At 40.7% G+C, this 27,395-nt stretch overlaps 1 protein-coding gene across 1 annotated transcript in view; it reads right to left on the bottom strand.

Moving 5' to 3' along the window:
• Positions 1–20,926: 20,926 nt before the first annotated feature.
• LOC126476673 (amphoterin-induced protein 3) overlaps positions 20,927–27,395 on the bottom strand; it is a 142,645-nt gene continuing 136,176 nt past the window's right edge. Inside the window, exon 4 of the mRNA XM_050103560.1 lies at positions 20,927–22,610. Within this exon, the coding sequence (XP_049959517.1) occupies positions 22,321–22,610 (290 nt within the window). The 3' untranslated portion in view covers positions 20,927–22,320. The remainder of the gene's footprint in view (positions 22,611–27,395) is intronic.

Here is a 27,395-nt window from a genome sequence, read left to right as displayed (position 1 = left end):
GAGATGAACGACAGATCACAATCAGACACCTTGCTGCTCAAATGGACGTCTCTTTTGGTAGTGCTGACACACTGGTCCACTGATTGGGATAGCCAAAGATGTGTGCCCGCTGGGTGCGTCGCTGCATAACCAAAGACCGTAAAGAGCAACGAAGGACCACCTGTGCGGAATTAATTGCGTGTTACGAATCTGATAGCGACAATTTTTTGTCGAACATCGTCTCAGACGATGAAACATTAGTTCCTCACTTCAAATCGTAAACAGAACGGCATGTCATGGAGTGGCTCCACATCACCTCTCCTCCGAAGAAAAAGGTCAAAACCGCACCTTCCTGGCTCCACACCATCTCTCCTCCGAAGACAAAGGTCAAAACCGCATCCTCAGCTGGTAGAGCTCGGGCGACTGTCTTCTTGGACTCTGTATAGGCCATTTTGTTTGATCTCTTCCTTCATCGTGCAATGATCAGCTCTGAAGTGTACTGTGCTATCCGCAAGAAATCGGGGAAACGACTTCAGCGTGTTCGTCGCCATAAAAATGCAAACAATTTCTTCTTCTCCATGACAACGCAAGGCCTCACTCAAGTCTGCGCAACCGAGGGCAGCTCACAAAACTTGGTTGGACTGTTATTCCTCATCCATCCGACAGCCCGGATCTCGCACCTTTCGCCTTCCATCCGTTTAATCTAATGTAGGATGCACTCTATGGGAGTCAGTACATGGATGATGTGGAGATTATTGATGCTGCAAGATATAGGCTCCGACGTCGAACCTACACGCCCTTCCTGTAAGGTGGCGTAACGCCGTCGCATTGAACGGAGAGTATATTGAAAAATAGGGTTTTGTAACCGAAAGAGTAGGGAATAATATCGTGTATTGGAATCCTGAATAAAACCAACCTGCTTTCCGAAAAAAAGTTTTACATTACTTACTGAACACCCCTCGTTTTATCACCCCTTTTGTGGTTTTTCATTCAGCTACAGGTGTGATGGCTTATTTGGTATTTTAAATAATATGGGTATTGCATTCCATAGACGTTTCCTACATCCAGTATTCACTGACTTGGCCGGAAGAGTAGCAAACAACGACTCAATACGCTTTTCTTCTGCAAGCGCCTATGCATGACTGCGATGCTCTGATGGGTAGACATACACCGTCTTTCTGCAAAAGATCAGGTCGTCTGTTGTTTACGAGCAATTTTTTGTTCTTAAAGGAAAACATTCTTCGGTAAATATCAGTACGTTACAAGAGATTCGCAAATAAAATTTCCTGTAATATACGATTTCCTACCTCCCAAGGTCATTAGAAGACTAAAGACAGACAATTGTAGTGTCGTTTTTAGTTATTGTCGATGTTTATGACATTACCTACGTTCCTTAGTGTAAAAGCTATCTGGTGGTGGTGGTGGTGGTGGTGGTGTTTTCAGTCCGAAGACTGTTTTGATGCAGCAGTCCATGCTACTCTATCCCTTACGAGCCTCTTCATTTCCCAATAACTACAGCAATCTACATTGTTCTGAGTCTGCTTACTGCATTAATCACTTGCTTTCACACTATGATTTTTACCCCCCATACTTCCCTCCAATACTAAACTGGTGATCCCTTGATGACTCAAAATGTGTCCTATCAACTGATCCCTTATTTTGATCAAGTTATGTGACAAATTTCTTGTCTCCCAAATTCTATTCAGAACCTCCTGATTATTACATGATCACCTCATCTAATCTTTAACACTATTCTGTAACACCACATTTCGAAAACTATTTTTTTCTAAGCTGATTATCGTCCAAATTTCATTTCCATACATGACAACACTCCATACCAATACCTTCACAAAAAGACTTCCTAACACTTCTATCTATATTTGATGTTAATAAATTTCTCTTCTTCGGAAATTGCCACTGCCAGTCTAAATTTTATATCTTCTCTACTTAGGCTCAAATAACTGACTTACTACTTTAAGTGTCGTTTCCTAACTAATTCCCTTAGCATCCCATAATTTAATTCGACTACTTTCCATTAACCTTGCTTTGCTTTTGTCGATGTTCATCTTATATTTTCCTTTCAAGAAATTGCCCATCCCGTTCAGCTGCTTCTTCCAAGTCCTCTGCTGATGTCATCGGCAAACCTAAGAATTTTAATTTCTTCTCCATGAACTTTAATTCCTACTCCAAGTTTTTCTTAGGTTTGTTTTACTGCTTGTTCAATGTGCATATTGAATAACATCGGTGATAGTCTAAAACCCTGTCTCACTCAGTTTTCAACCACTGCTTGTCCCTTAATTTGTAAACAGCCTTTCGCTCCAAATATTTTACCCCTACTACCTTCAGAATTTCAAAGAAAGTATTCCAGTCAACATTGTCAAAGGCTTTCTTTAAGTCTACAAAGCTATAAACGTAGGTTTGTCTTTCCTTAACCTACCTTCTAAGATAAGTAATACGGCCATTACTGCCTCGCATGCTCCTATATTTTTTCCGAAATCCAAACTGAACTTCTCCGAGGTCGGCTTCCACCAGTTTTTCCATCTGTAAAGGATTCGTGTTACCATTTTGCAACCATGGCTTATTAAACTGATAGTTCGGCTGTTTTCGCATCTGTCGGCAACTGTTTTCTTTGGAATTGGTATTAGTACGTTCTTCTTGAAGTGTACTGGTATTTCACCTGTCTCATACATCTTGCACACCAGAGGGAAGAGTTTTGTCATGGCTCTCTTTCTCAAGGCTATCAGTAACTCAGACGGAATATCGTGTATCCCCAGGGCCTTGTTTCGACTTAGATCTTTCAGAGCTCTGTCAAATTCTTCTCGCAGTAACATATTTCCCATCTGATCTTTATCTACGCCCCCTTCCCTATCTATAACACTGCCGTCATATCCATTTCCCTTATGTTGACCTTCTATATACTCCTACCCTTCAGCTTTCCCTTCTTTGCTTTGGACTGGTTTTCCATGGGAGCTGTGTTACAAATCAATATAAACGATACTATTCGCACTCATCCAATATCGTATTCAGAATTTTAGCTTGCTGGCCACTGGTGCATTGCCACCGCAGCGAGTGCGTGTAATAAAAACGAGGAGGAATGTTGCGAGTGGTTTAACTACGTTGTTTAATTGAAGAGAATCGCTCACAGCATTCGGGTTAGAACTAACGATTAGATTAATTCATTATTGCAATATAAGAAAGAATCTGAAAATACAGACGGGTCTGTATAGATCTTTCATACGGTGCTATTCCCACTGAGATACCTGCTTATTTGTGTACCATGACTATTGTTTACATTTTTAATGCCTTCATGTAATGTTGCTTTGCTTGCAACTTGCTTTCTCATGTTTCTGTATTACTCTACTTAATTTGGTTCGTATGTCCCGAGACAACGATGAAATAATTGAGTATCATGTACAATGCTTGCAGGTAGACAGACAGACGGACACCGTCCGATCAGGCCATGAAGGCCCAACGGAACGGCTGCCGTGTCATCCTCGGCCCTTAGGCGTCATTGGTTGTTGTACAGAGGGGCATGTGGTCAGCACATCTCTCTCACTGCTGTTGACAGTTTTCGTGACCGGTGCCGGTACTTCTCAATCAAGTAGCTTCTCCATTGGCCTCACAAGGGCTGAATGCACTCCACTTGCCAACAGAATTCGGCAAACCGTGTGGTGACTCATCCAAGCCAAGAGCGACGACGCTTAACTCTGATGATCTGACGGGAACCTGGTGTTACCACTGCGGCAAGGCATTTGGCGCGATGCTTGCAGCCAAAATTATACCTCTGATAGTTACTCGTAAGTAGATAGGTAGGTAGGTAGGTAGGTATCTCAGTTCCTTTCCTTAATAATTCGTTCCATGTTTTTATGTCTTCCGTGTAGTTACAACGGAGTAGCACAAAACTCTACCGTATTGGAAGACGGCTCCTATTGTGTCGTAACAAGCAATTAGATTTTCGTCAAAGCAATGCAAATGTGAAATAAGAAAATCAATGGCGTCCAGTCCATTCAACAACGCTAGATCTGAGAGACTATGGGATGAGGAAACGAGTATCTTCACACGTCGCTCAAATGATTGGACTCCAAGAGCTGGGCGTGGGCTTCAGGGCTAACCGGGTTGACCGCTAAATTTGCTCTGCCGCTATCCGTAACTGTTAATACCTCAGGCAGAATCAGCTTGTCACAGAATGTATGATGAAAGACACTTTCCTGTCATCTGCAGGACTTATACACTGTCGGTAGAACTGACACCAATAACCCAGTTTCACGAAAACGCATGCTAGGCAGTCGTGTTCTCTCAAAGCTGTAAATGTAAAGAACAACGTCTGGCGGGAGGGCTAGAATTAACACAAATGGAATGCAATACACAAGCAGGCATTAATTTGTGTCATACTTAAGTTATTATTCACCTGTTACAGTCCTAAATGTTTACTCTGTTCCGCCAAATTCCGTATCAGATACATATAATACCTCAGAGCCAACACCACAAACAGAGTGAAGCAAACTGAACAAGAACACTCAGTCATGTTTTGTGAAGACAAAAGAATGGGACGTAGTACATTTAGTACATAAGGAAATAACGAAATAACTTTTAACTGTTAACGTTTGACACTTCTAGCCAGAAAAAATATTACCTCCGAGTACACCACACTAATACTTTATATACAAGGTGGTTCTAATTAAACTTAGGCTACTTGAGAGGGCTCTCATGAAAAATAAGTGATCGTGAAAAAAAAAAAAAAGTTCAAATGGCTCTGAACACTATGGGACTTAACTTCTGAGGTCATCAGTCCCCTAGAACTTAGAACTACTTAAACCTAACATCACGCACATCCATGCCCGAGTCAGGATTCGAACCTGCGACCGTAGCGGTCGCGCGGTTCCAGACTGATGCGCCTAGAACCGCTCGGCCACTCCGGCCGGCTGAGACAGTGAAACTTTGTGGAAACATTTGTAAGGACACGAAGAAAAGTAACGAATAAACCATTGAAAGAAACATTTTTATTTGCACTTAGGATGGTAACATTTTTTACTTGCGTACAATGTTTACGTTCCAGGTTACAAACGTTGTTCAGTGTTACGCCCTTCTGCATGTGAAGACTACACAGCATTATCACCCAAGGCAATGGTAACTTCAACAGTCTGTGGCGCATTCCCAAATCGCCAGTTCGTTCGAACTTCGCGCGTCATGTTCAACCCCAGCGCGACAAGAGGCTCTATCCTTATATCTTTAATGTATATATAATCGAGAAGAGCAGCAGCAATACTGCTGTTGTTCTGATAGAACAGCTTTACGAGTGAAGCCCACCTCTCGTTATCTAGACACTTGTTGACTGCAACTGCAGTGCAGTGCACACTGCTACTCGTGTTTCAACGCTACGTCTCCGTGCCAGTACCTTAATGCTAGTCGTGACACTGCCACTAACCCAAATCCTGGATCGCACTGTCTGAACATCATTCCTATAAAGTTGGGTAACTATCTGGTAAATACACTGCTGGCCACCGTAAATGCAACAACCTGAAGGAAGCATCCGAATCAAGTGAAACTTACACCATGGGTTTGCAGCGATGAGATATGCAACTGATTAGAATTTCAGCGCAGACGCACATCACGCTCGCCTGTGGCGCCACCTCATAGCGCCATTTAGGGCTTGGCAATTTCGACGGGTGTACGTTCGGCACGTGTGTTTACCTTGTGGTTGTTTCACAAGACGATCAGTTATGCCTCGTAGACAACAGCGAACATCTTTTGATCAAGTATCCAAGTTCGACAGAGGAAGGATAGTGGCTTACCGAGATTGTGGATTATCATACAGAGACATCGCTAGTCGTGTTGGACGAAACCAAACAACTGTAATGCGGATATGTGACCGTTGGATGCAGGAGGGTACGACGGACCGACGTGGTCGATCGCATTCACCTCGGTGCACCACTGCACGTGCTGATAGGCAAATTGTGCGCATGGCAGTGACGGATCGCTCAGTGACATCCCGAACCATAGCACAGCACATTGCGTCTGTAACGCATCATCCAGTGTCTGCGCCTACCATTCGGTGCCGTTTACAGCAGAGTGGTCTGTCCGCAAGACGTCCATTGCTTCGTCTATCATTGATGCAGAACCACAGACGTCTCCGTCGCCAATGGTGTGATGACAGACGGATGTGGACGGCAGAATGGAATGACGTTGTCTTTACTGACGAGGTACGCTTCTGTCTGCAGCACCACGATGGTCGGATTCGAGTGTGGAGACACCGTGGAGAGAGGATGCTGGACAGCTGCATTATGCACCGCCACACTGGTCTTGCACCGGGTATTATGGTAAGGGGCGGTATTGGATATTACTCTCGCACGCCTCTAGTACGCATTGCCGGTACGTTAAATAGCCGGCGCTACATATCCGAGGTGCTGGAGCCAGTTGTCCTTCCTTACCTTCAGGGCTCGGCCACAGCCATATTTCAACAGGATAATGCGCGACCACACGTGGCACGCATTGTCCAAAGGTTCTTCGTCAATAACCAGATTGACTTGCTTCCCTGGCCGGCTCGCTCTCCGGATCTTTCGCCGATAGAAAACATGTGGTCCATGGTTGCTCAACGAGTGACCCAGATTACATCCCCAGCTGCCACACCAGATCTTTGGCAACGTGTGGAAGCTGCTTGGGCTGCTGTACCCCAGGAACACATCCAGCGTCTCTTTGACTCAATGCCGAGACGTGTGGCAGCGGTGATCTTCAACAATGGCGGCTACTCTGGCTACTGATTCTGGCAGGAACCACATGTCACAGACGTCTGTAAACGTAATCATTTGATACTTGGTCAACATGTTATCTACAAAATAAATCTTGTTGTGCTACCTCTTGTCTTTCCTGGTGTTGCATTTACGGTGGCCAGCAGTGTAGTTTTCCATCTACACTAGCTTAAACAGCGAAAGTTTATTAGTTATAACCACCGTGTACAACTTCTCTTGAGGGTGTCAGTAGCTTTCGTATAAATACTACAAAACCATGCGTTCAGTAACTGAGAATTTATGAGCAGAAGAATCGGTTTGGAAAATTTAGTTTGAGAACCAATCTTCGTGTGTTTTAGTATACTCTTTTCTATGCAAAACTTTCGAAGAATGACAAAGGTTTCAGAGACGAATGTTCTGCAAAAAGTTTGCGATAATTTCATTTGTGTGCACCACTGAATTCAACTTCGAAACAAAAATTGTGTTGGACGGGGCAAGGAAACGTTACTTCATTCAGCAGGTAGTGTGCTGCCAACTCGGTTTGTTTGATACACTTTCTGTGGGTGGCCGCCTCTGTACATTACTTTTTTGCAGATCATTTGGAGTATCGAAAATACCAGACACGGAATTGGCATATAATCACCTTTTGTCATCCACTTCGTACATAAAACTGATTTAAAATGTGAGGAAAAAATGCAAGTGTTATTATTGGAATCCAATCTCTCTCTTCTCGTCGTATTAACACATCTTTTCGCCAGGAGCTTGTTTTTCGACGGAAACCCATGGTAAAATAAATTCACATTTCCACGTAAAATTAAGAAATGTGTAAGTCCACGCTGGTGTGAAAGAGAAATGTACAAAACCACTAATATATTTTTCAACAGTACGCATATAGAATAAAAAAAACCTTTATTGTTTCATTACTTGTGAGCGTGCAGTGGAAACGGAAGGCACGATTTCGAAAAGAAATTCGGCAGGCGCTATTTCACAAGGTCGCACATGTACTTTCGCCTTTAAATCAACCACAGTCTTCACAACACATGACGGCTAATAGTACAGAATGGCACTGCAGGGAGCGCTGAATAACGTGCCATCTCTCTCTCTCTCTCTCTCTCTCTCTCTCTCTCTCTCTCTCTCTCTGCTTCGACAGGCTAAAATGTGTTGAGGCATGATTTCAGATACGAAACGACGATAGAGATTGTGTCATAACACTGTGCATCTGTTAATTGTTATTCTCAGGCTGTTCTAATCTTATCAAGTGCATGTGTTACTATTCAGCAATCATCCGTCTTTGAAGCGGTCTCTCAAAGTTCTTGCGACGTCGAAGTTCGCTTGTTGATATCTTCGTGGTATTGATGTGAGACATATCTGCAGTTTCTTCTGCGAATGTGTCAAACGACAACACATCACAAGAATGTTAGTGTGTTGAGCTGTGAATACAGTGTTCTGTCTGGAGACTCCTAGCACGCTAATTTGGTTCCTCAGTTGCACATTTACATAACGTATGCAGAGTAAGACCGTTCAAGCGCTCGTCCTAGGGTCTTTCATGCATTCCACGTCCCTGTATGTATTTTCTTCGGCGCTGCTTGACAGAAAGCTTTACTCCAGTTAAGGTCTCGACATTTCATTCCACAAATAGACCAATAATCACGCCTCCCCTCCTTAGCTACCAGTTCACTGGATTTATTCTCCAACACTATAGACCACGTGTAGCATGACAGCTATTAGACGCACGTGGCTTTGGAATTGGCAGGTTTCACTCAGCAAGATGACGTATGGAGTTTAGTTCTTGAAATTCTACAATTGAAGAATGCGATTATCGTCTCCTCCTTAGCTTATTTCCAACTAGTAGTCAGTTTGTACAGAAGCGTCGGATTCAGTCTCGGTGCATTTCTTTGTCTCTCAAGCGAGTTTTTTGCGTATGTGAAACTCTAGCACTGTTCTCACTCCATTGTAAGGGCAAATTCGTCGTCTTAAAAAAACCGCTTTAAATAGAGACCTCTCAAACAGTATTTGTTCGTCAATGCGAGATACCAGTCATGAATATTATCAGTTCTGCATTTCAAATCTTGTGACAGCCTTAGAAGTTTCTTTTTTTGTATACATGACGAGCGGCAAAATATGAGATTTGCATCACACAGTGATTTAAGGGAGATGTACGCTTCCCATTCCTCACCGCCGGCCGGGGTGGCCGCACGGTTCTAGGCGGTACAGTCTGGAACCGCGCGACCGCTGCGGTCGCAGGTTCGAATCCTGCCTTGGGCATGGATGTGTGTGATGTCCTTAGGTTAGTTAGGTTTAAGTAGTTCTAAGTTTTAGGGGACTGATGACCTCAGAAGTTAAGTACCACAGTGCTCAGAGCCATTTGAACCATTCATCTTCAGGTTAGGAATGGTTGTTTCGTAGTACAAATTTCGACGTTCGTAAACTACATGGCTGCATAGTTTGTAATGAGTGAGGTTCTCAATTTGTAGTGTTGCGAAAAATGGAACAAAGAAATTTCGGGCGGATGCGTATTATCAAGATTTGTTGAGCTTGATTTATCTGAGTTTGAGCTGCAAAAAGCTGCAACAGATACATTCCTTACATACAGTACAAAATTTTTTGTGAGGAAGAAAGCAGTGTACAAGTAATGGAAAACGGAAGCCACTCAGCTATACCTTCAACATGCAGAACTAATGAAAATTAGGGTTCTTGTGGGATCAGGCCGCCGGCCAACATTTACGCCATTTTGGTTCAAGATTCTAGCGGAGGATGTCGTGTATCGCAATTATTCCGAAACGACCAACAAAAAAATATGTACTGCCAATTCTCCATGTCACTAAAGAATGAATGTGATTTCTTTTAGAAGAATTTCGAACATGAGACGTCGCAGTGGAGATTGGAACACTGGCCAAACTCTTCGAGGAAAAGGAAGCTGGAACTGACAAAAGTTGCACTAACCAGTTTCTGATGAAACCAGGTCTCCAAAGCTGTTAAGCTCCTCCAGTCTTTCGATCTCAAACTGCCCAACCTTTTTCTTTCTTTATTTCCAAAGATCAAAACAACTTGAAAGGCCGTCGTGGTAGTGTCTGTTGCATCGTTAGGGGATCATCATACAGGCTATTGCGATACAGATGCAAATTCTACATAAATCTGATACTGCACGACACAAATATTACTCTGTAGAGTTCGAAAAGTGTTAAACAATTCACTCACAATCCAAAACGAAGAGAAACGATGAATAGTCGATATTATTGAAGGAAAGTTGATTAGGGTTTAACGTCGCGTCGATGAAAATGTCATCGAGGACTGAACACCAGCTCGGATTTTCAGTTTCAAAAGAAGTATACCGTCATTCGCCTTCATAGTTTTTAAGAAATCGACGAAAACCTGAATCTGCTTGGCTGGACGAGGATTTAAACCGCTGTCTTCTCGAATACAAGTTGGTGTCTTACCTCTGCGCCACCTCGATCGATAGATTATATTACTGACGAATGAATTGAAACATTATACGGATTCGACCTATTTGAGAGATGCCGAGATAAACAGGGGAGGAAGGAGAACTTAAGGGCCGGCCAGAGTGGTTCTAAGCGCTACAGTCTGGAACCGAGCGACCGCTACGGTCGCAGGTTCGAATTCTGCCTCGGGCATGGATGTGTGTGATGTCCTTAGGTTGGTTAGGTTTAAGTAGTTCTAAGTTCTAGGGGACTGATGACCTCAGATGTTAAGTCCCATAGTGCTCAGAACCATTTGAACCATTTGAAAACTTAATGTGGAAACGTTGATTAATCTTAACATAAGCGACAGTGATCATAGGTTTCCAAAATATACACCGTCTGACAAAAAAAAGTGAAGCATCCAGTAAGGAATGGTCGGATGTCACGGTAACTTCGTACATACGAGGTGTGATCAAAAAGCAATGGGAATTTTTTAATTTCGTGTGCTTCATAGTCCGATTTTCTCCTTTTTTTTATGTTATTGACACACAGGTTCCTGATGTATGTTTGCATTTTCAGCTGTTTTCAATATTTAGTTTATTATTGGCGGTCAAAAAGGTTATGCATATTTTCCAGTGCTTGGCTATATTTTTGCCTTAAGATGGATCAAACAATTTGCATTAAGTTTTGTTTGAAAAATGGAATGACTTTGCAGTATCGCATTCGAAATGTTGATTGCGGCTTTTGGCGAATCTACTATGAGTAATGCAAGAGTTTACTAGTGGCATGAACGTAACAAGGAGTGTCGAAGAACGTTGAAGACGACGATCGCCCTGGACGCCCTAGCAGGTCACTTAATGTCGGCAATGAGGAATCAGCAATGAAAATTGTTCTGGACAATCGGGGAATCACCATTAGAAAGTTGCTTATGATGTCGGCATATCCTTTGGCTCTTGCGAGCAATTTTCTCGGATGTTTTGGGTATGCAACGTGTGGCAGTAAAGTTTGTTTAGAAATTTTAGAATTTCGACCAAAAAGGAAGTCGCGTAGATGTCGCTCGAACTGATGAACGAAATCATCAAAGATCCATCATAGCTTTAAAAACTGTATCAGGTGACGAAACACGGGTATAGCGGTACGACGTCGAAACCAAGACCCATTCACCCCAATGGAAACCGCCTGAAAATCCAAGACCGAAAAAAATTACGCAAGTTGGATCACATGTGAAGGTTATTGCACTGTTTTCTTCGATTACAGTGGGACAGTGCATCACCAGTTCCTGCCTTATGGTTACACGGTCGATAACGAATACTATCTGGAAATTATGTGCCGTTTGCTTGAACCAGTCTACTGAAAACAAACAGAATTGTGGCAAAACCACTCGTGGAAATTGCATGACAATGTTTCCACTCGCACGTCAATGCTTGTTCGTGATTTTTTGGCAAACAACAAAACCGTTAAGTACAAAAAATGGTTCAAATGGCTCTGAGCACTATGGGACTCAACTGCTGTGGTCATCAGTCCCCTAGAACTTAGAACTAATTAAACCTAACTAACCTAAGGACATCACACACGTCCATGCCCGAGGCAGGATTCGAACCTGCGACCGTAGCAGCAGCGCGGCTCCGGACTGGAGCGCCTATAACCGCACGACCACCGCGGCCGGCTAAACCGTTAAGTAACCTTAACCACTGTAAGCGCTGGACATAGCCCCAAGCGAGGTTTTTTTTCTTTAAATTTATTTCCGAGGCTGAACTGAACCATGAACTGACGTCGTTTTGCCACCATTGATTATGTAATAACGCAGTTGCTGAAGGAGCCGAAAACCACAACGAAAAATGAGTTCCAGATGTGCTTCCAAGACTAGCAGGAGACACCGGCACAGGGAAAAATCCAATCGCTGACAAAGATGCTTCTGAGAGCTGCCAGAGTCCATTGTCGCAGACAATGCTCCTCAATTCACTTTGGCTTTTTGCAAGTAAAATGGCTTTTCTTTCGTCACACTGCACCATTTCACCCAGTTTTAATGGGTTAGTGGGAAGATTTTTCCATACTTTAAAAACACACCTTGTGAAGCTGTGTCACCCACTAGAAGAGGCAGTAACCTTGTCACTGTACACCACAACATGACACCTCTGTGGCTGCCCTCACTGCTCCGAGCTCTCCATCCTTCATCCTAGGTAGAGGAAACGCACCTCACTTGCAGCGAACTCCACAGGTTGCCTCTAAGTCCTGATGTGGGCCCTTGCTTTTTCACGAGGATACAGCCATTGGTTGCCAGCAAAAGTCACCCACCTCCTAGCTTGAGCCATCGTGGAAGTGCAACTCATAGATGATATCCAATGCCAAAAATATAAACCAAGTACACCTCTGCCATAGCCCAGCTCTACAGCCGGACACCCTAACACAGGTATCTGTTACAGACTCACAAGCAACAGGGGTCCACCAATGAGGACACCACGATCTGCGGCTTTACTGGAGGATGTTGCACCCGGGGTTACAGATCGCAGACCATTCCAGTCAGCCCCATGGAAATGGACCCCATCCCAGCCAGATCTTCCTGCACTGGCAGAGAACACAGACTTTGTAAAAGATTCCGAGACCTGTCACCGCCACTCTACATCTGTTTTTTTTGGGGGGGTGGGGGGAGAGGGGGGAGGGAGGAATGTCATGAGGAAACAGCTACTCTGCGCCTATGACACCACATCGTGACAGCTCAGAGGACGAGAAAGAAAACGTGATATAGTCTTATTTCCGTTCGTAAATGCATAACAAACAGAAAATAAATTACGTTTTGCTGTTTGCAGATGACAAGTTGTATATTGTGTAGCAGAACAGCTACCAAAATAAACGGACAATAACATCATGTAAGGTATGTTACTTATGATTACACCCACTTTTCGCCAATTAAGTTATAAATGCAACTTTTACTTAATGTTGTAAACGACACAAATGTTAATATGTTAACAACAAATTTACAGTTAAAAATAAAAATAGAACCCACTGACGATAGCACAAAAGTGCTGAAACATGTATGGGTGAAACAAAAGAAAAAAGGTGTCTTGCACAAGGCGGAACTTCTCATCCCATTTTCTTAGTAAGCACGGAGACAACAAGAAGAACTGCACCACAAGATGATTATTGTATCACCATATACGAAACATTTTGATTCATCAAATGCATTTTATAAACTACGACGAACTTCAGCAGATGATGATGATGATGATGATGATGATGATGACGAAGACGTTTGGTTTGTGGGAAGCTCAACTGCGCAGTTATCAGCGCCCGTACAAACTCCCAATCTTTTGCTCAGTCCAGTCTCGCTGCTTTCATGAATGATGATGAAATGATGAGGACAACACAAACACCCAGTCATATCGAGGCAGGTGAAAATCCCTGACCCCTCAGGGAATCGAGCACGGGACCCAGTGTTCGGGAAGCGAGAACGCGACTGTGAGACCACATTTAGGAAAGGAGGCTACTTCATCTTTTGGATCTCTGGGAGCATACAGTCTAAAAATATTATGATGGGATTTTTTCATCTCTGTCTAATGTTGTTAAGGATTAAATCGCAGATAAATATTTGTGAGAAGCAGGAGAATAGAGATGATTGCTGCTAGTTTTATTTGCAGTAATTTAAGTTGCGCTCTTAGATTCCTGTCTGACCACACACACACACACACACAAACACACAAACACACACACACACACACAAACACACACACACACACACAAACACACACACACACACACAAACACACACACACACACAAACACACACACACACAAACACAAACACACACAAACACAAACACACACAAACACAAACACACACAAACACAAACACACACAAACACACACAAACACAAACACACACAAACACAAACACACACAAACACAAACACACACAAACACAAACACACACAAACACAAACACACACAAACACAAACACACACAAACACAAACACACACAAACACAAACACACACAAACACAAACACACACAAACACAAACACACACAAACACAAACACACACAAACACAAACACACACAAACACAAACACACACAAACACAAACACACACAAACACAAACACACACAAACACACACACACACAAACACACACACACACACAAACACACACAAACACACACAAACACACACAAACACACACAAACACACACAAACACACAAACACACAAACACACAAACGCACAAACACACACACACACACACACACACACACACAAACACACACACACACACACACACACACACACACACACACACACACACACACACACACACTGTGAACTCACTATGCACTCTGATGCTTCCTAGTGATTATTCAGTAAAAAATTATCACTAAATCCGAAACTAAAACCTCTCAATAGTTCTAACATAACAAATCCTAACTATAAACAAATCACACCGAATCGAACGAGTGACCATACCGAAACCTAACCATATCTCCATACAGTTGTCGGAAAATCGGTAGGACCGATCGGTAACTGGTCTCAGAAGCTTGCACAATAGCAACTTCAGATAGAGAACAGAAAATGACGCCACTACCGAGGATAACTGACAACACCGATCGGTGTGAACGATACAGAATAGGGTCCCAGGCCTGGCATGATACGTAATAACTGCGAACAATGTCGAGTACTCAGTGATCAATTAAGTACACAGAGATGCTGCAGACTCGTTTGAGACAGCGTTATCAGGATCTGACAGTTTGAAAGGGGTCTCATTGTGGATCTCCATTAGGCAGGTTATTCTAATCGGACAATATCCTGATTTCTGGGGCATTCAAATGCAGACAGTTACCCAATGTTGCATTGCACGGGATTGTGAAGGCAGGCATTCTCTTCTAGCTTCCAGTCGACCACACGCTGTATTGCACGCCAAGCACATCTTAACTGCTTCACATCTGCACCTGCCATCTGTGAAGCAGCGTACTCCCTGCAACATTGTCTCACGCTGCACTATTGGACAGACTAACAGCAACCAGACTATGGAATAACCGTCCCTTGTACAGGTTTCTGTTAAACCGCAGAACCAAATCGGCTAATGTTGGAGTGATGCAATGACCAGGTAGCATGTACTGATTATGAATGGCATCGTTTTGCGTTCAGTGGTAAATGGCGGTTCTGCTCTACCCAGAATGACCATCGTCAGCCAGTATGGCGGCGACCATTCTTCCAATGTCTTGGGGGACACAGCGGTGTTACTCCTCGTGTCACAGCGTGGGGCGGTGTCGGTTACAAGTTCGGGTCAAGGCTTGCAGTGATTAAGTTAACTCTGATGGCTTACACTATGCCAGGTGCACAATGCGTTCTATTATGATAACTCTCATGCGAGTATATTGTGCTGGCATTTGTCAAGGAACAATGTTCATCCACACATAGAAAATGTGTGCAAACTGTAGGCATCATGCTATAGTACTCCTCTGGCCAGCAACACCCCCAGATTTGCCACCAACAGAACACGGGTGGGATCAGGTCGCATGCCAACACTGTCTCAGTACCAGTATCCAGCGTTCCAAGGACCAGTTACAATCGTTGTGAGCCAGCTTGCTTCAGAAGAAGATGCAATGGCCGTATACCACCGTCCCCATCCATCAGTGCACGATTCCAGTTGAGAGGGGAAGGGGTTTGGGTTCGTTCGCGAAGTCGTATTGGTGCGTAGGGACACACTGACCAATTCTTTTTCGTCAGATGGTGTATAAAAAAATAAAAAAAAATAAAAAAATAAATGAACCTGCAAGAATTTTACACATTATGTTCAATCAAAGGAAGAGACCTTGTTCTTCGCTGTTCCATGCAGGCCTATGGATTAGATTGCAAAAGAAATTTCTACAAATACTTTGAGGGTAGATTAATCACAATGTCGACCTATTGTAGCATTACTGTCTGGGGAAAAACAATTTCTGTGGAACTGCTGGTGTTTAGGTATATGGTATTCAACATGAGTGGAGTGAAAATTAAAAGGCAATAATTTTCTGGGAAGACGGATTATATGAAAGTATTTTGATGAATACATTCAGAAAATCTGTTTCATCTCAGCTAGTACTCTTCCCGAAGAACTGTTTCTGGTGAGACTGGCACCATAATCTTAAAAAAAAAAAAAAAAAAAAAAAAAAAAAAAAAAAAATCACCATTGCTCCGCAAGCATAGTATCTGTGTCACTAGGTGAAGCAGCTTTTGATTAAGTTTAGGGTCACACACAGATTTGTTAATAACGCTGAATGGATTTAGGGAAACGGATTTCTCCATTAATGGCAGTTACTGCAGTCACATAAAATGACGAAGGAATGACAAAAGGTAATTAGTTTTTATACTTGGTTCAATTAAAACTTCAACAATTTATTTACACCTTTATTATAAAACTATATGTCTGTACAAAACAGTTAATACGTATTTTCTGAAAATAAAGTAAATAAGAAATAACTATGTTCCATAAATCATCACCTCATCAATTACACGGCTTTTACAGGCCTAAAATAGATTACAAGTGAATGTGTGTGTGTGTGTGTGTGTGTGTGTGTGTGACAGAGAGAGAGAGAGAGAGAGAGAGAGAGAGAGAGGGGGGGGGGGGGGAGAGAGAGAGAGAGAGAGAGGGGGGGGGAGAGAGAGAGAGAGAGAGAGAGAGAGAGAGAGAGAGAGAGAGAGAGAGAGAGAGAGGGGGGGGGGGGAGAGAGAGAGAGAGAGAGAGAGAGAGAGAGAGAGAGAGAGAGAGAGAGAGAGAGAGAGAGAGAGAGAGAGAGAGAGGAGGGGGGGGGGGGAGGGGGGGGGAGGGAGAGAGAGAGAGAGAGAGAGAGAGAGAGAGAGAGAGAGAGAGAGAGAGAGAGAGAGAGAGAGAGAGAGAGAGAGAGAGAGAGACTTATTAAACATTAAATGTAACAACTACATTCAGCCCATTTTCTTCTATATGAGAATTTCTAAATCACAACATAGAAAATTTCTAAATTACAACATAGCGTACGGAACAATACATTTCAGAACAGATACATGTTGACTAGAAAAAATTTTTCTTAATTTTAACAGCAGTTCATGAGACCCCGTTTTTCGAAATTTTGCCAGCTCATACATTAAAAAACTAAACCCACATTCATGGCAGCTTTATCTTCAAGTTAAGTATTTTGCCAACATTTGTTTCATGTACCTGATGAAAGATAATTACGTTTTCAGTCACAGGGAGTATCAAATAATTAGTATCAGTTCTCACAATGAACAACTAACGTTGAAAGGCAGTAGTGGCCTATTTGTATACATAGAAATGATACAAATCAAAACTGGAAATTTAGCTACAATACGGTAAAATTTCACTGTACAAAATATTTGTATGGGTCGACAAGCAATTTCATTTATTACCTACGCAACATAATACGCCTTGAAGTTCACAGACGTTTCATGTTTAATATTTTATTACATTTTCTTCTTTGCTGTAAAGCCCCTCGTGAAGAACATTGTCAGGGTTTTGTGTTCCTGGTCGTTCATAGGTGTACTTTCTCCACATCTCCTACAGGATCGGAGAAGTTCAATGTTTGTAATCGTGTTTGGATTACAAGTCCATATTACAGAATTATGATGTTCTAAGCTAGTCGTTTTCGGCCTTCTCTTCAGTGTAAGATTTTTGCAGGGCTGTGTAAGCAAGTCTTTGATTATTCTGAGTGCTTAGGAATATTCAACATGTTACCGAGCACGTAAGTAAAGTGTATTGAAATCGTGATGCCTGCATCCATCTCTCAACAAACTCTCTCTGGGAACCTATCATGGCTTAAAATAAATAGTTTTGAAATTACATATGATTTTAAAGGTTTTGAAAACTAGAAATTAAATTTGTCTGTAACATTTGTCAACTTTTAAGGTAACTGTAAAAGGTGGTGCGAGTGTATAACTTTGATTTTAATTTTTTTATGGAAAATTGTTATTTGAAGTTCTCTCTAATTTTGTGTATGTTCTGTACATTTTAGATAACTATGTACTTTTAATTTATTTTAAAATTAAGTAATTAAGTAATTTCTACAGTTTCGATGAGCACTTTCACAGTTGCAACAAGTTATCTCAGGAGCTGTTTGGTCCTGAAGACTGTGATTTACATTGATTTATAGTAAACCACTTGCTGTCTAGATTGGCTACATTGGTTGCTCTGATACCACTTCCTGTTTGTGGTATAATGCATAGTAACAACCAATTTTTGTAACTCGCTTTACACCTTTCGTTGTGTATATTTGAACGTGTTGCTAATTGAACTGTGTCTCTCTCTTTAATATGACTCCTCCAATGGGAATAATTGGGAGGAGAAGAAATCCTTTAAATGGATTCTAAAGATCATGTCCTTTTGTAACCCCACATTCAGAGAATGTGGTTAGGGCAGGCAACACTGAATGAAATGCTTTACATCAAGTGCTTTGAAGAAGCAGCCTGTTAACAGTAGTGAATGACCACAATGTTCAATGAAATTGAATGCTGTAATCTGTGTGATGGAGAGAGGATAATTTCTAAAAATGTCTTCAAAAGAAATAGTTTAGTTCTTAGTTTGGAAGTATCTTGTTCGAGATGAGAGAGTAAGAAAGAATTCTGGACCTCTGAAGAATGTAGAATAGTATCCTTTCCGAGACGAACATCAGATATTTCTATGAGCTGAGATGCATCAGTAAAGACTCTTGGGCTGGAAAAACTGTGTGCTCTTATGAATCTGTCATGGTCAGTTACTAATGTTTCAAGGTACACAGATACTTTTGGGGGAAATGGTGGTAGAAGTAATAGCAAAGACTCAAATCTGCAACAGTAAAAGTAGTTGACGGAAATAATGGTAACAACAACATCTGAATAGCATTTGATGGACTGTGGAAGAAAATGGACCATGAAGCTAAACAATCTAGCGCAGCTGCTGTAAGTATTGATAAGGGGCAGATGCTTGATGTTTAAGTACTGTTGAAACATTGCCGTAGATCCACAAAAGTTGGTACTAATAACGAAAAGAAACAACTGCATGATCATAACTGCCAAAAAACATATGAGGGATCCAGTGAAGGTATGGAAGTTTCTCATCAGTGAAGATCTTTCAGCACTGTCAAGAACAACATGGGGTTTGCTATGCTGAATTCATTGTGATGGTGATACCAGCTCATCCGAATCAATAATTGACAGCAGGCCCTATGACGATGTAACACCACAAAAGTTAGAATATGTGTCCTGTGCATAAATGAATGGATACCTGACTGCATAAAATCAGGCAGAGGATTTCTAGCAAAAAGGTTGAAGGAGGCAAGACTGTTTAGATGATGTCTGACTGACATAAAAGTGAATACTTTGGCCAAGCCATTAGAAAGAATACAGACAACCTGTAAGGAATGAGAAACGCTGTCTGGGCAAAGTTAAGTGATGAGAAACCGCTACACAAATTGTGTTCAATTGACTCGTGTAATACTTTAGAGCTGAGGCAACAGGAACTTAGTATATCCATTGAAATGCCATCCCTGAAGCTGTTAGAGCAGTAGTAAACCCAGCACATAGAGATCTAGGGCATCCAGATCTTCTGAAGAAATGCCTTGCAGGAAAACCTCAAACTGTAAATGAGTCAACAATGTAAAATGGACCAGGGTGTACAAAAGTGTATTTGTGGGCTTTAAAAGAGTGAATATTGGTGTCAATAGTGCTGTGATCTCCTTCAGTGATGAATGCAAGCAGAATAAAGGTTCTGAAGAAATTTTAAGTCTGGCCACAATACAGAGGCAATCCTTCAAGAAATGGATAGTCAGTGAGTCCTCAAGGCAGAAACTTTGTTAAAAAATACAACAGCAGCAGCAGCAGCAGCAGCAGCAGCAAGATCCCCAGAAAGAGAAAGATTCGAAGGCTGGAGAGGCTTAGGCTGTCACTTCATTCAGTAGTGAGTTTTCCTTTACTTCAACTTTCAAGTGCAATTTCTGATAAACTAGGTTTTTGCAAGTGTTTCCTATTATCTCAGACGCTATTCGAACTAATGTTCTGTAATTTTTACCTCTTATTGGTGGTGATATTTTATTTATGTGGATCTACACTGGTACAGATAGCACTCATTCTTTGATCATAAAAACATTTTTTAAGACTTACCTAAATTTTTAAGACCTACATTAAATTCATGTCTTGATCCCTAACAAAGTGAGATATGTGCTAAGAAATCGGTGAATGTGTAAGATATTTCACTACATCCTTTCAAAGTTTTATTGCCTTGGATAGTTCCTAAAGAAATGGGCTACAACTATGTTAAATTTAACATTATCAGGATAGAGCATTGATACTCCCTTTAAGTTAAAGATGGAAGGCCGATTTATATGATACACTGAACATGAAGACATTAAGAATGTAACACACCTATAAAATTCCCAACTCTTAGCCTACAAAAAGACCCAATAAAAAACGGTATGAGAAAGGATTTAAAACTGTAACAACATATTAGGTAGTTTATCTGCTGTGAAATCTGGACAGACAAGTAGAGATTAATACACATCACACAACACAAGTGACTTTATTGTCTAACTGTATGTTGAAAGTATCTAGAAAATTAAAGATATGAAGGAAAATAAGGGTTTAGCTTAATGTTACACATGCACTATTTTGCCAAATGACTAATGAGTAAATCTCACTTGGGCCATTAACGTTCCACATTATGAAGAAAATGGGCAAAAGAACAAAAGGAAGAGATGTGTTTACAAGCACCTACATTAAACTGGAAAACTTGTAGGATTTAAAATTCGTAAATGTGTTTGTATATGTGGTGGGAAGGCCAGGGGGGGGGGGGGGGGAGGGGGGGGAGGGGGGGCGGCATGCAAGGTGGTGATCACTAGCAAATATTGAACACACTACATGAAACCGAAATGTTGGCAAAACCTCATTTTCAGTCAAGTTACAACATACAAAAGCTCATACTAACAAGAAAATAACCTACGAACTGGCTTAAATGTCTAACATTCTCTGAATTAGTTCGAATATATTGATCAGCAGTGATTTATGTTACACAGATTGTAAGATAAGAACACCTACTCAGCATTGTTGCTATCATTGTGCTGCACTGTGAGAAATGATTTTACTGCATTCTAATAATTAACAAGCAGTTCACTGAATGAGCATATTTACAGTGCATTCAAGAAGAACCTATAGAAACTGTCCAACTTTCCAAACTTCGTCTGATATAGTACAAGTCACCATTCAGCATATCTGATAAAATGACACACTCGTCACTACATAACAAATTTAATCATTTATATAACTGCCTCTGCAATTTAATGGATGTCATTAAAAGTAACATTCTGTTACTGGAGATTTTTATACTGTCTTAATCAAATTTAAAACATCAATAATATTTATACTCAAATGACTTCCATGCAGATTCTGTTAACAGTTAACGTCTGTACCAGTAACTCTAACAAAGATTGAAACAATGCGACACAGGAATTTGAACAGTTTATAATCAAAATAACTGTTCTATAATAAATATTGCTAAATGAAGGTGCTCGCAGGTTTTAATATCACTTTTCTCTTTAACTTTTAGCTCTATACTGATTTTAGAGGAGAAAAATATTGTTGAGGGCAATGAGAAACCTTGGGGGTCCTCTTATTTTCACCTAAACACATCAGAAATAAGCCTCATTCACGTTCCAAAGCAGTATGGGTTAGATAACCACTACAGCATATCTTGAAAATAATATCTGCTGAAAAGAACACAGCCAATTCCAGCAGACGGTTGTATTATTGAATATACTCTTACTTCATTCTTTCATTTTGAAGTTCATAGTTTTGCCAAAATTTGACTGCTTCTCACTCAATTAGATGATGAATGCTATTTAACTGCCTTTGCTCTGTAGCAAAATTTCAAATAGATTTGCTTGGTCTGTTATCTCCTCAAGTTGTCATAACTTTCATAAACTTCAAGGAACACTTCTTAGGCACATAAATGCTGGACATGGTAAGTTTGTGAGCTATAGTTTCTTGCTCTAGTCACAGCCACACTGAACACTAAAGTGATTGTATATATTGTCTTTGAATGTCTTTGCACTATCATATTTTCAGTGCATTCACTTTCACGAAGCGAAACTAATACTAACCACTTACATCACAGAAACATCACAGTCGTATTGCAGAACAGTTGTATGTACAAAGAGATGAGAGAATGTGTAGGAAGCTCGAGTCACTCTCTGCTCCATTAAGAACTACAAGTCTTGTAGAAGCTGCGAAGATGAAGGGTCTGGAGGCATTTTCTTCACATCATTACACGCCATCTGGTTGTTATTGTTTGCAGACACTTTTCTCCTTGAGGAATTCCTGCAGTGCATAAACAGTGCCCCAGTGAGCACGATGATCACAAAGATAGCAGCTGCTATCCCTGCCCACATCCATGTCTTCTTTATTGCAGCTTGACGCTGAAATGTCTCTACTTTGCTATTACATCTCGAATGGAGATCTAATGCTTCTCTCAGTGATGTTGAATTCTCACAGAGTTCTGTAAATGTAAAGCAAAATCTTTCTATTACTGGCTCTGTTACCATAAACATGCACTGTATCTTTACAGCTACACTAAATCCAAACAATTTTATCTCAAACATATGAATACATTATAGTCAGGAGAAATAAAATTTAAAAATTAATCGCAGTATTTTTTTACTGCAATTTCTTACTAAAATATAAAATAAGTGAGACCGCAGACAATAGCAGCAAACCCTCAATATCAACAACAAACTAAAAAATTACATGAGTGTGTGTATTTTGTTTCCAAGTCAGAAAAATTTCCATACTATAAAAATATAATTGACTCAACAATCAATTACCTGTGGTTCAGAGATATATCATATGATAAAGGGCACGAGTTTCAACCACTTTAGTATTTTTACCAACTATCTTCTTGTTACAGCATGTTTTAGATAGTGTTGGTTGAATTACACAATTTATGTATAAATTATGTTTTTAAATTTATTGCTTTTGGCTGTCACTGACTAAATACTGAAATACAGCGGGACTAGTAGTGAAGTTGTTGGAGGGACTCTCAAGAGTCATTTGTACTTTTATTGTAGCTGCCTTCATAATTAATTGGGCACAAGGTAGATTGTCTGTCAAAGACTGCACTTCTTACACCAATGTTTTAGGGGAGGCTTAGAGTTTGAAATATTACAGTTAAAAAAATTAAACTTATTATACAACATTCTACACAAGAGTAACTTTCTTTAACTGCAAATTTGGAAACTGGTAAATAGCAATCTAGTGTGCATTTGCCAATTAATATACAATCTACCTAGATATTCAATATATTAACAGCAGAGTCTGTAACTGATGAAATAATGAAGTGTACTTTTGGCACCCCATAATCAGTAACAAACTGTGAAATCTAGGGCCACTGGAAAGAATCTACTAGGAAAAAAAACCTGTGGTAAACCTAGACTATAGGAAGGACAAAATTAACAAATGAAAAACTGTTACCAAATGTCACTAAACTGATTTGATGCCTGTACTGAAGGATTTAAATTTATTGCAACTAACCAAGGGAACATTCTGAAGTGTGATTTTGATGAAACTTGGTGCGTATATAAAAGAATCAAAATAATGCAACACATATTTTTTGTTTTGTCCAATTCACTTTTAAGGGGTACAACACACTGCGAAGGTAATTTGCATAGTAAGTTTCAAATGAGTATCTTTGAAACCACCATATTTAAAAATGTGTTCCATGTGAAAGTGGAAATGCAGTTAGGATTCTTAAAAAGTGTACAATGAACTTTAATAATACTTTGAAATTTTACAAAACCCTTCACTATCAAAAATATATTTTGAAAAATAAACAACTTTTCATAAATAATGAAGAAGATTTCATGGCACATCCATATATGCATAATAAAGCTGTTTTATGAAGAAACATTTCTAGAAAATAAGCTGTACACAATGTCGTGTCAGAGTATTTCCAGCATGCCCAATTAAGATATCTAGATGTTCATTATTATTCCAAATTATTTTTTCTGATTTTTGTTTGATATTTGGTAACAGTTATTTTACATCCATGGCTTTTTTGTTTTTAGTTTATTGTTGTACATATACTTTATTAATTGAAAATAGTAACTATCACCACCACACAAAATCATTACAATAATATTAATCTGTAAAGGCATACTTAAAACATAACTTTTTTTACATCATGCACATAAAATGAAAAATTTTTTGTGCATCATACACCAACGACACAATTACAACAAAATTCAGCAGGATTTCAAATTGCGGTCACAATCCTCTAAATATCTTTATTTATATCAGTCATATTTCAGTACACTGGTGTTCCTTGGTGAAGAGAAGCGATTATGTATTAGTGACTGAAATATTACAATGAGTATCAATTAAATAACAATTACTCCTCTTCATTTCTTGGACATCTCCAATGCTGCAGAACCTATAAAAGAATTCTCTGAGTATCTACTCCAACAAAATTTGCTAGAACTTTCAGAGTTATTGACAGTGTAGCTGATGATTTGGTAGTGCCAAGAGAAATTTTAAGAAATTCAGGATGACATGATATTCCCTTTTGCTGAAAACTGTAACAACATTGGATCACAAAAGTCTCTCAGTAAACTGAGGCCTTCATGGTTGATTCACCACTGTTTATATATATTTCTAACCATCACTGCTTGTACCGTTCGCTATTAGAAATAGAAATTTTATGGACTACAATCAAAACCTCGTTGGTGTAAATTGACTGGCCACATCCACTTATGCATTAATTTATTCCTCTCACATTGCAACAAAGTTTTACACGGCTTTTAGCTTTTAGTGCTGAAAAATGTTCCTAACATTCACATGAGTTTATTAAAAATTATAACAATAAGCTAGTTTCACACATGCATCCAGAAGCATACCAAGCTTGAACTCTTATGGGAATCATCGAAATGCCATGAGTAATGCAGATAATGGGCGTGGGGCACTACGTAAGTGTGTGTAGGTAAGTTAAAAATTAGGGTCTGATGGGAGGTGTGCATATGTGATGACCATTGTGTCCAGATGGCTTAATAGTTAAAGGATCTACCTAGTGAGCTAGACACCTGGGTTCGAATCCCAGTCTGGCATAAATTTTCTGCCTTCTCCATTGATTTCAATCAATACCCATTTGCAGTAAATGTCTGTAATTCCTTTGCGTCTTAAAATTGCTTATGTTTTGTGTCAGTCCAACCAACACAAAGATATTTGTATGCTTGGTAAGTTCGAAACGAAATTAATCTCTGAAAATGAATCAGTACAATAAACCGAGTTCTAAAATTACCAGATAAATGAAATTCACTGAAGAGAGAAAGAAACTGGTACACTTGTCTAATATTGTGTAGGGCCTCCACGAGCACACTCGCGTGCCGTAACATGGCATGACATTGACTCGACTAATGGGTGAAGTAGTGCTGGAGGGAAGTGACTTTATGAATCCTGCAGAGCTGTCCATAAATCCTTAAGAGTACAAGGGAGTGGAGACCTCTTCTGACAGCACATTGCAAGGCATCCCAGATATGCTACATAATATTCATGTCTGGGGAGCTTGGTGGCCAGCGGAAGTGTCAAAACTCAGAAGAGTGTTCCTGAAGCCACTCTGTAACACTTCTCGATGTGTGAGTGTCTCATTGTCCTGCTGGAATTGCCGAAGTCCGTCGGAGTGCACAATGGACATGAATGGGTGTAGGTGATCACACAGGATGCATACATACGTGTCACCTGTCAGAGTCGCACCTAGACTTATCATGGGTCCATATCAGTCCACCTGGACACGCCCCACACCACTGCAGAGCCTCCACCAGCTTGAACAGTCCCTTGCTGACATGCAGGTCCATGGATCATGACGTTGTCTCCATACCCATACACGTCCATCCGCTCGATACAATTTGAAATGAGACTCGTCCAGCTAGCCAACACGTTTCCCGCCATCAGTAGTCTAATGTCGGTATTGATGCTCCCAGGCAAGGCCAAAGCTATGTGGTGTGCAGTCATCAAGGGTACACGAGTAGGCCTGTGGCTCAGAAAGATCATGTCGATGATGTTTCGTTGAATGGTTTGCACGCTGACACTCGATGGCCCAGCGCTGAAATCTGCAGCAATTTGCGAAAAAGACGCACTTCTGTCACACTGAACGATTCTCTTCAGTCGTTGTTGGTCCCGTTCTTGCAGGATCTTTTTCCGGCCTCAGCGACGTCGAAGATTTGATGTTTTACCGGATTCCTGAAATTCACGGCACACTCGTGAAATGGTCGCAGGTAAAATTCCCACTCCATCGCTACCTCGGAGATGCGGTGTCCCATCACTCGTGCGCCGACTATAACACCATTTCAAACTCACTTAAATCTTACGACCTGCCACTGTAGCAGCAGTAACTGATCTAACAACTGCACTAGACATTTGTTGTCTTTTATATGCGTTGCCAACCGCAGCGCTTATTTTGCTTGTTAACGTATCTCTGTATTTGAATACGCTTGCCTATACCAGTTTCTTGGGAATTTCAATGTAATACTGTTACAAAATTTACTTAAGTCTACACAAGTGACATCTTGACATCTGAGGTCAACAGTTCATGTCATGCTTAAAGTAACGATCAATATAGGTACGTTTCAACTGAAGCTTGATTATATTGTTCCTAGACTGGGGTCTGACATCAGTCATTCAGCAGAACTAGATCTGAAAATCTTCTAACAAAGTCCTTCCAACATCGAGAGCCATATACATTTAACAACTGTACGCATCCTGTTGAGATCACCGGATGAACAAGTTGCTTGTCCTCAGGTATGACACCCAAAGCTGTTTTCTCATTGACTCCCTTTTCCATAGTTTTGAAAGAGACTAATAGAAAGTTTGGAGCAAGATTTCAAGAATCTCTTTCTGAAGACTAATATTCGCTGGAAGTTTACTTTCCTGGTGCAGGGGAAAATATGTATTATTGTTAGATTCTTGGTGTGGTCAGTGCGAAAGAACCGTTTTGACCATCATACCTGAGGACAAGAAACTGTTTCATCTGGTGATCACAAGAGACTTGACAGGGCAGGTACAGCCATTGAGTGTATGGTGTGTGAAGAAAAATTTCAAATTACTACTTCTTAATGGTTACAATGCAAAATTGCACCTGAGAAACGACAAATCAAGCTACAGTTATTAGTGCAGAATCAAGAAAATTAGGATGTATTAGATGATCAGTTTGGTTATAGTAAAGAAACCAGAGAGGCAATTGTGACGTTGCAGTTGACAATGGAAGCGAGACTAAAGAAACATCAAGATACATTCA

This window comes from Schistocerca serialis, chromosome 1 (assembly GCF_023864345.2).
Source record: "Schistocerca serialis cubense isolate TAMUIC-IGC-003099 chromosome 1, iqSchSeri2.2, whole genome shotgun sequence".
Lineage (NCBI taxonomy): Eukaryota > Metazoa > Arthropoda > Insecta > Orthoptera > Acrididae > Schistocerca > Schistocerca serialis.
The sequence above is the reverse complement of the archived record's forward strand: the minus strand, read 5'-3'. Positions and strand labels throughout refer to the sequence as shown.